Genomic DNA, 12,526 nt, shown 5'->3' on the forward strand with positions numbered 1-12,526 from the left:
CACTTCACTTTCAAATATAGGTATTTCACCAATATGACTAACTGTAACCTTGTCACCTGTTGGAAGATGAACTTGATTCTTTTTTGACTTGGTTAATTCATGTCTCCTAGTCAAGAATTGTTTGTTTGCAAAAATATGATGAGTTGCACCTGAATCAACAATCCAATCTTGAATAACAGAATTTGTCATTAAGCAAGTTGTAATACCTGTCATATTGACTTGTTTTGTCTCTTGCACATCCTGTTTAGCATCTCCATTACCTGTTTGTACTCCTTCTCAGTAAATGTTTGTCCCTTTGGCAGGTTACTACTTTCCACCTGACTAGGTGATGCAGTATTAGGATGATCACAGTAGTCATTAGAGATGTTGTTTATAGACTGATATCCTCTTCCATATCCATCAGTATTTCCTGAACTTTGTCCTCCATAGCATTGAATTGATTTGTGCTTGTACCATTTCTCATGTTTCCATTCCCATTTCCATAGCTGGTTTCTTCCTTTGCTTCCAGTCACTTGGATATCGAATCAACTTGTAGCAGTTATCCTTGGTGTGACCAAGGAAATGACAGTAATCACACTTCTTCCCTTTGTAGTGTTCCTTTCTAGTTCCCTGATTCCTGTTTACACTCATCACCATTGAACTTGGCTTCTCAACTGCACTAGCCATATAACTTGAGTGTTGGATCTCATCATCTATAATCATAGCATAAGCTTGATTCATAGATGGTGTAGTCCCTTTAAGTAGTATCTGTTTCCGAGCCTGATCATATGATTCATTTAGGCCACTCAGAAATTGAATCAATCTCATCTGCTCTAGATGATCATTATATTCCTTCGATTGAGGACAAGCACCACATGGATTTGGAACTATAGCATCATATTCATTCCATAATGCTTTTAATTTTGAGAAGTAATGAGATACAGTATCTGTACCTTGTGAAAGAGTGGTGATATCTCTATGCAATTGATAGATCCTCACTCGATTTACCTTGTCAAATCTTTCCTTGAGATCATTCCACACTGAGAAAGAATTTGTGGCATAGAAGATACCAATAAGAAGCTCTTCACTAACTCTGTTCATTAGCCAAGACAACACAATCGCATTGCAATTTCCCATTGCTCATGCAGTTCTTCTCTGTACAAAGATCTGGTACACGTACCAGTTACAAAACCATATTTTCTCTTCCCTAGTAGTGAAATCCTCATCGCGGTACTCCAAACTCCATAATTCTCAGATCCAATCAACTTAATTGGAATCAACACATCACTCGACTTGTCTGAATTTCCAATGAATAAAGGATCATTCTGAGCTATCTTTACTCCCACCATTTCTGCAGATCTTTAAGCTATAGGGTTTCACCAACTAGTATAGATCTAAACTCAACAAATTGCACATACTACTGTGCTCTGATACTATGAACAAAAAACAGTGAGCATTCAAGCTCATAACTCCATTGAAGTCCTTTAGAGAGAAAACTAGAACATCAAAAGAGAAGAGGAAATTTGTATTGATCTATAAAAGCTTTTATTCCACTTACATGTGAATTCCTTTCACTACTTATATAGCAATCAGAAGAAGAAAAAATATCTACTAATTAATTTTGATCAGCACAATAAACGAAGCAACAAACTAGTTTAACTACTAATATGAAAATTACAAAACAGACCTACTAACTAACTTTTGAATTGTTAGTTATTTAACTAACTAATATTCAATAAGTGTTTTAACAAAGTGTTAAAATAAAGATGCAGACAAAGAGCAATAAAAAAATTTTAGTTGTGATCGTAAAGCAATGAGCTGAAGTGTTGGTATAATTTAAAGCAAAATATTCTACATATCTTGTAAAACTTTTAGTACAACATTTTTAGGCTAATAAATAAGATTGTTCATTACATAACACCAAAATAACACTTCTGCAAAAAATTACTGCATAACACCTAACGAACTAATAATACTAATGCAACACAGACCATATTACAAGCAGTCCACTTTCTTCAAATCGCACTTTTATTACCATCCTTGAACTCCAAATTTGAACTTTTACCTGTAGCAGTCATATCTTTCAAATCAGAAATTTCAGCACCACCTCTATCCTCCACAATTTTCTTCAAATTGTTTCTTTCCTTGTCAAAGAATCCGATTCAACTTTTGGATTATGAATCAGCATTGACACCAGAGGTGGGGCTTTTTAGGTGGGTATATGGATTTCTTGATTAGTTAAATTAATTATTAGGGTAGCCAATAAAATAGTAAAACGTCATTAATGAATTTGGGTTGTTAAAGTTGAGGGTAAAATAGAGTTAAAAGGTTGACGTTAAGGGCATTTTAGGCCCGAATGATAGAAAAAGGATAATTTTATATCAATTCGCATAATTAAAGGATATTATAAACCCTCCGTATTCACAAATGTCATATGGACATCAATTGAGAAAAAAGAAGAAGAAGAAGTTTGAGGGAAAAAATCACCCATTAAAGAAGTGTAGGAAATGTAAAATAATTGAAAGTATAACTATTGTAAAATAAAAGAGTATAAATATTAAATAAAATTTAAAAATATATATGTTTATATTATGCCAAAAAACAATTAGGCTACTTGATGCACATTTATATTTATAAATATATTGTGTATAAGTCAAAAGGTAAATTAATAATTAAAAGTCTTCTTAGCAATTATGATTAAGACGGGGGAATTATGTATATTTTTATCTTCAAATTTTGTATTATGAAGTATTTCAAACATATTTTACCTCACAAACTTGATTTGCACAAAATGTGAAACATGTGGAGAATAATTTGATATATGTATGATTCGTATCATGTATGCACATAAACAAGCTCAATATAAAAAGGATAATTGTATATATTGATTTTAAGGCCCATTAATTTTTATATTTTAAAATAGCATAACTTCTAATGATGCAATTATGGTAATATTAATATATGTAACCTAGATCACGAATGTGTAGAAATTGAATCGATCGATAAATTAAATTAAAAAAAGTGTTGGCTTATTGTTATTGGGTTATTTAATTAATGATTCTTAATGATTTTATCAAAAAATTTGTCAAATTATCGGTTCAGTATTGATTTTTAATATTGGGTTATTGGGTAAATCGATAACCTATTAAGACTAATAATTTATTATATTTACTTGTACATAATTATTATATACTAATCTCTATAGCTTACTACTTGCTAGTTACTTTCTATATTCTTATTTGTTAAATTTAAAACTGAAATGTTAAGGATCAAAATCGACAAATCGATAAAAACTTTCTTATTGGTTTGAATTTAAAACGCAACCTTTTGGTAAATTTGAGGTTCAAATAATAATTTCCATTAACATTGTTGACACCCAATTCTGACCTAACGTTTTCAAAATTCGTGATTTTTAAGTTTTATTTATTTAATAGTTCAAAGTACACTTTTAAAATTTTAAATAAATAAGTTTATCGATAACTATCCTTATTTATCAAAATTTAAGATTTTTTATTAGTTAATTTTAAAATTGCATTTCCACATGTAGAGCTGTCAATATGGGCTAGCCCACCCCATCCGGGCTGACCCGTACAAGCTTTGACATTTTATAGGACAGGCCGGGTTAGCGCATTTTTATTGTGGGACAGAAAACGATCGGCCCAACACATAAGTGCGTGGACTACAGGCTTACCCAGTCAGCCCACTTTTTTAATTTTTTTTTTGTAATTATTAAATTAAATTATAAATTATAGTTTAAAAAATTATCATAAATATCGACAAAATAATATTACATGATGTTAATGTTACTACTTGTTAATCAAATCCAAAAATTAAATTATCTTTAAATATTTATTAAGTTTTTAGTTCAAGTGAAGGTATAAATATCTAAAAAGAATATTAACCTAATTGTTTTGATTTGGATTTCCTTTAATTTTAAATTTTTAATACTATTATATTATATTTTTAATTAACTTTATCGGTCCACGGGCCGACACTATCAATATTTATCAAAAATCTTAGCTTACCCCTATTAAATACCGAGTTAAGCAAGGCCGGCCCAACATGTCTAGCCCATATTGACGACTTATATTCAATATATTTTTTTTAATATTCATTTTATTTATTACATTTATTAATATTTATTTGTTACTTTGCACAGTATAAAAATTTATTCAAATATGCAAAAAGATTTTAATACACGATTATTTTATCGATCAACGATTTTGAGCATCAGTCTTGAGCACATGAATTATGTCCAATATATAACAATTTTGAAAAAATTACATAAATTAATACATTTTAAAAAATAATTATTGATTTTAACGATACTTTTTATTTATTATCATTTATAGCAATGCTTTGTTAAATCTGTAATATGTATTAAAAATGAATTACGTATGCAATATGTATGAATTATAATTGTTTTTTAAAATATATCATGTTTGTTTGGTAAAAAATTATCACATTGTATTATAAGTGTATTAAAATGTGTGATAAATATATTATTTATCATTAAAATTTGTATTATATGTGAATAATAAATTGTTCTTTGTAATATGCATTTAACTTGTATTATAAATGAATTAAAAATGATCAAATAAAAAAAATATTATTGCTATAAATGATAAATATTTTTTTATTATAATATATTTATATAAATTTCTCAATAATTTTCTATTTAGGACTTTATTAGGTCAAAAAATAAGGTGATGAATCAATTAGTTTTGGGGAAGTTCTAATAATTTTTCAGACTTTTTTAGTCTCACTATTTTTCATTGCCTTTTCCGGCCATCCTCGCCGGAGCATTTTCCTACGGGCCACCAAAACTTCACTGTTCCTCCTCCTCTCTTCCACTAAATCACCATCAAAATACGACTAAATCCATCTGTTAACAACAACAACAACAACGAAAACTACCCAACAACACAACAGCAAACCAAATACACCCATCTCCCTCTTCTTCATTTTCCAGATGAAAACTCGCCGGAACACCGCGAACCTGACCCTTCTTCAAACCAAAACATCACCAGAAAACACCTAAAACAGCCACCCAACAATATCAAACCCAAACCAATCGGACAACGCCTGAAACACCACCAAACAACCACCAAAAAAGGGACCTCCATCCGATCCTAAACCCCATTCATTTTTCTCCGTTTTCCGGCGAACATTCCACTAACCAACCTTTTCCGACCCCAAAACTACCCAAACCCATTCTTTCTTTTTTCTCCGGCGAAACCTAATCGGAGAACCACCATCGCTCCACCATTTTCTCCGGTAAGGTCCATTTTTCTATTTTCCTCCATAGATACTGGCAGCAGATAAAAAACCACCACCAACCTCCCTTAAATCTAGACCAAACAGCAATGAAGAAGCTCGAAACCCTGCTGTCACCACCGCCTCAAACCAACAATGAACCAGGATACCACCGAAAAGCAACCCCACCATTGCTCCGGCAGAAACAAAATGAAACCATGCCCTCCTTGTTTTGATTCGGCTATTCAGGTTGTTGAATTTTATTTTTATTTGCTTATTTATTTGTTAGTTATGTGTTGTTTCATTGTTATGAATTTGTTATTTTTGTGCTTATTTTATCTATTTCTTACCCTGAATGTTTTAATTTATTTATATTCTAGAATTGAAATAGATTTGCTGCATGTTGGGTCAAAGTTACTGTTGTCATTGATTATTAACTTCATCATATAATTTTTCTTCCATTTACTTATTTCTTATAGTTTAAGTTTAGTAGAGTAATTTTATTAATTAAACATTTACCTTTGCTTGTTCAAATATCCTATAGACACTTGGTTTTTATTTATTTTGTTACTTTAGTTTGCCAATTTATGTTATTATATTAATTTAGTTATCGGTATGTATAATGTTAAACTTATATTGATTTTGTTGTTGTTTTTAGTTTGTTTCGGCAATCATTTCATGTAATTTTTTGTAGCTTTTGCACTAGTTCATTTACTTTTAGAATGATGATTGATGTTTGCTTCCCATGAGCAGTTGTGCTCCATTTTTATAGTTTTTGTTATTCTTGATTCATTTGGATTGATTTCGTACACTGTTTTCCAAGTATTAGGTTGTTGCTCTATATTGTTTTGCCACATCTTTTATTAGTTTTTAAAATTAATTTTATGCTTATATTTTGTATGTTAAAATTGGCTAATGAAAAAATTTCTTCGTCGATTTTAGAGGTCTCCCATGGTAATAAGATGAATTTTTATTTTTAAGTTACTATTTGATTCCTTTGTTTTTATTCATATTTATTTATCACTAACACTTTTACTAAGTGTCTTTACAGGTATCCGGAGATGCTTTCCATTGGAGTAATTCAAATGAAGGTCGAATTATATTATTTTATTATTAATTATATATATTATCGACGTTAGGCTAATTTTAGCTTGTGTCTTATATTATTATTTTATTTTATTATTTGTGTATGTTACATGTTATTATACCTGTATATTATTTTTATCTCTTTAATTCGAAAAAATGAGTTCAGTCGGGACCTACTGTAGTAGATTTCAAGGGTGCCTAACACATTTCCTTTGAAATAACCTAAATTCTTACCTAGAACCTAATGACTTCGTAAATCACTATATGATTTCTTAAAAATAGGTGACGATTTCTTTAAATTCATTTATTCCTTAAGTTCTTCAACACTGAGTTAATTGATTATTTTTTGAGTTGTCATGACATTTTGTCCTATTTGAATAGAGTAGGAATGTAAACATAGCCGCATTTCATGAAAAATATTATTATAAGAAATCACAAAAATAATTTTTTGTAAAACCCAAGGGTGCTATTGTTCTTCAACACTATATGATCAGTAGAGTGAAGATGAAAAATAAGTAATATCTAGCCAACAACTATAGTTGATAGTAGAGTTGTACAAAATAAAATTAAAAATCGAATAAAATTGCATATCGAGTCAATTCGAAAAAAAATTGACTAGTGGTTGATTTGACTTGGTTTTGTGTTGAAAAAAAGAAATATGACTATATTTGAGTTGGTTTGGTCTTAATAAAAATTAACCCGAGACCAAATCAACCCGACATTATATATGTAATTTGAAATTTTATTTTACGCATAAAAATATTTACTTTGATATAATTTTAAAATATTTTTTATACTTTTTCATAGCTTTTATCTTTTCATATATTATTTCAAGTTTAAAATTTAGAATTTTGGGTAGTTCCATAAAGATTATAGTCCACAAGTGTTGGTAATTATTATAAAATTTAAATTAAAATCAAATTAATACTAATGCAAAAAAGAAATCAATTTACACTAAGAATGACAATAATATTAAATATTTGTTCTTTGTTGTAAAACTAAACCAAACTATCAATATAAAGATGAAGATAAGAAGAATACAAGATAAGAGGAACAATATGAGATAACTTTCTTTCTTTCAAGTATTCACCCAATCTTCAAGTATATATAATATGAACCCTTATGCCTCTATTTATAGTGTAGCATAGAGGCATACAAAAGGTTAGTCATAAACATGACATTAACATGAATATATGGGGATGTTATGAAATTGAAAGGTTATAAGAATAATGGTTATAAAGGTGGAGGTTATGATCATCTTCATATTGAGGAAAATAGTAGAGATAATGGGTGAGTAACTTCTTGGTGTAATGGACATTCACATTGTATTGTTTTATAATACTTACCCTTGGATGTTCACAGATAATATGTTTTTTTAAAACATTATTAGGAAAAACCATGTGGGAAAAATCTTAGTGAAGGAAAATGAGTACACATATCTTTTAATACGCTTTGAACGTTGTCTCGTTAAAAACCTTACCAGGAAAATCAATTGGGATGAAATCATGGTTAAGGAAAAGAGTAAAACGCGTATTTTTCTGCCCCTGATAAAAACTTTACTTGATATCTTAGAAACAATGCATTCCAATCTATTATCACAACTTCTCAAATATTAATGTTGACAATCTTTAGTGAATAAGTTTACCAGATTATCACTTGAATGGATCTTTGAACGTCTATCTCATCATTTTGTTGAAGATCATGTGTGAAAAAGACTTTCGGTAAAATGTGTTGTGTTTGATCTCCTTTGATTGTATCCTCCATTCAATTGAGCTATATATTATTTTCGTATATGGTGGCTGAAGTATCCTTTGTCAAAGGAAAAACATATATTTTCTGAATATGATAGATCATGATTCCAACCCAACACACCCCTGACTTGCTTCATAGATCAATATAATTTGAAGAAGTGATTACCAATGTTTGTTGAATGTCAAGATATTGTTGTGCCTCTATAAGTAAGCAAATAACTCATTTGCAATCGAGCTTTATGTAGATCGCATAAATATTTTGCATCTAAATAATCAAATTATTTTCGACTCATGAGAGATTCACCAATTTTGTTGAAGCTTGTCTTTTCTTCTCAAAGAAAGTCACACATCTTTTAACATTTGTATAACCAGCAATCTGTAAGTGCACCAATTACACTAATACATGACATTTTAAATCATTTTTATGAGGTTTCTTTAATTTTTTAGGTTAAGCAATCTCAAAATCATTGAGTACTCAATGGAATTGCTTTAAGACCATTTAAATCCTTCATGGATTTTCATATAACCTTCATCGTCTAGTTAGACGTATTAATCATTCATTATGCATATTCAAGTATTTGAAACAAGTCTCATTACATTCAACATTGGAGAACATATCTCTATTTAATAATGTCAGGTTTTCTGTGAAAATTCTTTATGCCCCGAAGCACGAATCGTACTTTATATCTTACGGTTATACTTTTGCACAATGATTCATTTGTACCCCCACTGACATATATTTTGATCTATGAACTATATGTCCAAAAGCATCACTTTTCTAAGTGAAACAAAATACACTTGAATAGTGTCAATCATTTATCTGTACATACTATATGATTGATTCGAATTTAAGATCCTCGTAATCATTTATAGCACTGAGTGCTACATCATATCAAATATACCGTCGACAACCATTTTGATATCGATTTCAATACGACATAACTTATCGAGATTTCTTCATTTTTCATCATTTTCAGGTACTTGAACCTTTGCCAAGATTTTATTAAGTGTTATGTCATAGTGCTCTTTTCAAGCACATACCTCATTATCAATGACCATTTTGATAATTTTCTCCTCTTCTTCCTTAGGAAATTTTATATTTAGAATCAATTAGTCTATCATGTTTTGGTGTACCATAAACTCTGTCCTTCAAGGACTATTTATTGGAACATTTTTCAGCTTAACTAAAATATTGGGTCAGCAAATACATCTGGCAAATTATTTGCAACATTTTGCAAATGAATTATCTCTTGAACTTCAAGTTCACATTTTTTTGACGCGGATCTATATAATTCATGCCACACATAATTTTCAGCTGCTACACATATCTCCCCCCCCCCCCCCCCCCCAATGTTAGGAAATCTATCATTCACCCTCAATCTCAATTGGGGATCCATCTTTGTGCGTGGTGGAGCATAAAATCATACGTTCGCACATCAAGCTTTTAGATGGAAATTATTTGGTTCCTGACCCTGAACCAATTGTGTTTGGAGAACCTTATTGGTTTGATCCATACATGTTAAATAAACTCATCTCATACCAAATTTTATTTTTGAGAGATTTGTTCTCATAATCAATGGTCTAGCTATAATTGGAGGCAACAATTTTCGCTAAACCAACCAGCATTATCAACATGACTTTATAATTTTGAATTGTACTCTTAATTTAGTAATTCGAGCAAACAACCTTACAAAAATCAATTTGTAAGTTGATACAAATGCACATGTGACTATACTATAGATGTATCCATTAAATCATAATAGCAAACGGTCCACATGACAGGTGAAAGGGTTCATATTCACCTTTTTATATGTTTCAAATAATTTTAGGGGATACGATTCCAACCTTAGCGGGTACAATGATCATTTTATCACGAGAACAAGCTACAAAAAGAAATTCTTAAAGAATCTTTTATTTTTTCAACATATAGCCACGTGAGTTCTCAATTTCTTTTGCATCACATTTGAATCGGAATGGCCAACCGGTTATGCCAACTGATATTTATTCAAGTTAACTTCTAGTTTACTTTTGCATTTGATTTCATCACCATGCCCGTATTTGTATACAATAAATAATAGAAAAATAATTGGATAATCTTATACGTAAATATTTATCATCAACTTTGATTGTTGTAATTTGAAGATATTAAATTTTCCCATAATTTATAGTTTCAATAAAATATTTGTTTTCCATTCTTCTGAAACATAAAAAGTTTCTTTTGAGACTTATCACACTCACAATATTATGAATAATTTTATGTATAAATCTAAGGAATTCCATAGTGTAATACAATAATTACACTCTGTCTCGACAAATTTAGTATTTACTAATAACCCCTTAAAATTGTTGTGGCGTGATATAGTAGTATGTTGTGATACATGGTAAATGATACACAGTAATTCAAAACTGTTAAGATTAAAAGGGGGGATGGAACATTTAAATTTGTTATCTAAATCAGCTTAAATTACGATAATAGTTCATTAATAAGCATTAATTCAGCACGTAATTGGATAACACTTTCAAATTTTTAAAATTCAAGATTATATCGTCTAGTTTGAAGGCATTTTTATGAACATCTAGTTAAATTTTGAACAATACAAATTTGACTGTTGTTGTTGTGGATGATTCATGATGAATACGTCAAATTTGATGAGACATTCAAAAATTTGGGTGAACGAATTACTGTATGAAAGTTACAAAATCGACAGAATTGTTGTTGGAGATTCAATTTAATTTTCTAATCTCAAAGCAGCAATTGCAGCCGAGTTGAATATCGATGTATCAAGGAAAGATATTGAAATTCGTTACATTGTAGAAGGTAACTCCTGTCCGATGAAGCTTAAGAACGATATGAGTGTTAAACTATATTTAGAACTGGAAAAAAAATTGAGCCTGGATTTTCAATGTATCCATTATGTATTGACACAATTGAAAAGATTGGTGGTACTGTACATAACTTTGATGGAACATGTGTAGAAGGCACAACACATGATACAAAGGCTTTGACAATGGTTGAATCTAGATTATTTGATTCATATGAAAATCCAGAATTTGGAGTTACAAATGTTATAATCAATTCATATAATCTAGATGTGAAGACAGGCCAGATATATAAGGATAAAGCAACACTTGTAGATGTGATGACGAAATATAAGATAAAGAAAAACTTCAATTGCAAAGTAAAGAGGTCTTATCAACAAAGGTATGATAGTGTTTTGAATATATATATTTACATGCTGTTCAAAATTAGTACATGAAACATTACTATTTTCTATGAAAACATACATGTATCATTAGTTCTTTGATATTTTAATGTATCACTATTTCATTAATTTTTTTGATACATTGAAATAACTATTTTGATACTTTAATATACTACTGCTGATATAGTAAGGACTATATCAATTTAAACAAGCATAGCAAAAAGTTCTGATACGTGTAAAAAATATTTTTTTAAAAAAATGGTAGATACTTTTATGTAATTCATTGTTTGATTACTTTAAACATTATTGTTGAATATATTATATGATGCAATTGCTATAAGTATTAATATGCTTAAAAAATGTACGGTGTTATGTGTTGGTATGCTTTTCAGACAAATGTGGTTGGACTATGAAGGCGTCCTGCAGGAAAAAATATGATATATTCATTGTTAAAAGTTTCAATAGTGAACATACGTGTCCGGTGAGGGAGAGGGTATTAACCAAGGTCCAAGCAACAGTCGGATTTGTAAGTGGAGTTACTGCTCCAAAATTGGTCAATTATAAACAAATTTATACTCCAAAAGATATAATTGATGATATTAGACAATATTATGCGGTTCAAATATCTTACTAGCAAGCATGGCGTGCTAAAGAACGTGCACTCTCCATGATTAGGGTAAAACCATCTGCAGGATATAGACGGTTGCCGCGATACATACACATGTTAAAAACCGTGTATCCAAATTCTTATATAAGAATGCATAAGACTAAAGAGGATGAATTTATGTATTTGTTCATCGCCTTAAGACCATTCATTAGGGAATTTAATTACTGCAGACCAGTAGTTGTTGTGGATGGTGCACATCTGAGTGGAGCTTACAAATGGACATTTGTATCAGCAAGCACACTTCATGGCGCAAGTATTTTTTTTTATAGTTGTAATGTATTTTTATATGTTACGCATCAAATGATATAATGTGTGTGTAATCCGATTGCATATTTCCATTGGCATATGGTGTTGTTGACACCAAAAATAATTGTTCGTGGACATAGTTTTTCGAACAATTTAAAAATGCATTTGGCGAGAGAAAAGATATGTGTGTTGTTTCAGATAGAAATGAGAGTATCATGAAGAGTGTGAGGATTGTGTTCCCAAATGTACCTCATTATGCATGCATCTGGCATCTTTGGAAGAATGTATGTGTAAACTTCAAAAGGAGCAGAAAGGCCATAAGTGATCTATTTTACTCT

At 30.1% G+C, this 12,526-nt stretch overlaps 1 protein-coding gene and 1 long non-coding RNA gene across 2 annotated transcripts; one reads left to right on the forward strand and one right to left on the reverse strand.

Moving 5' to 3' along the window:
• Positions 1-459: 459 nt before the first annotated feature.
• Positions 460-1,328, reverse strand: LOC104649778 (uncharacterized). Its single transcript, XM_010329324.1, has 2 exons — positions 1,160-1,328; positions 460-1,019 (listed from the first exon to the last, which is right to left on the reverse strand). Exons 1-2 carry the CDS (start codon positions 1,326-1,328, stop codon positions 460-462), a joined length of 729 nt encoding a protein of 242 aa, XP_010327626.1.
• Positions 1,329-4,687: 3,359 nt separating this feature from the next.
• LOC104649687 (uncharacterized) lies at positions 4,688-6,493 on the forward strand. The gene is made up of 2 exons (XR_743593.4): positions 4,688-5,484; positions 6,287-6,493. It is a non-coding gene; the product is annotated as an uncharacterized lncRNA (long non-coding RNA).
• Positions 6,494-12,526: the final 6,033 nt, after the last annotated feature.

Source organism: Solanum lycopersicum, chromosome 10 (assembly GCF_036512215.1).
Source record: "Solanum lycopersicum chromosome 10, SLM_r2.1".
Taxonomy (NCBI): domain Eukaryota; kingdom Viridiplantae; phylum Streptophyta; class Magnoliopsida; order Solanales; family Solanaceae; genus Solanum; species Solanum lycopersicum.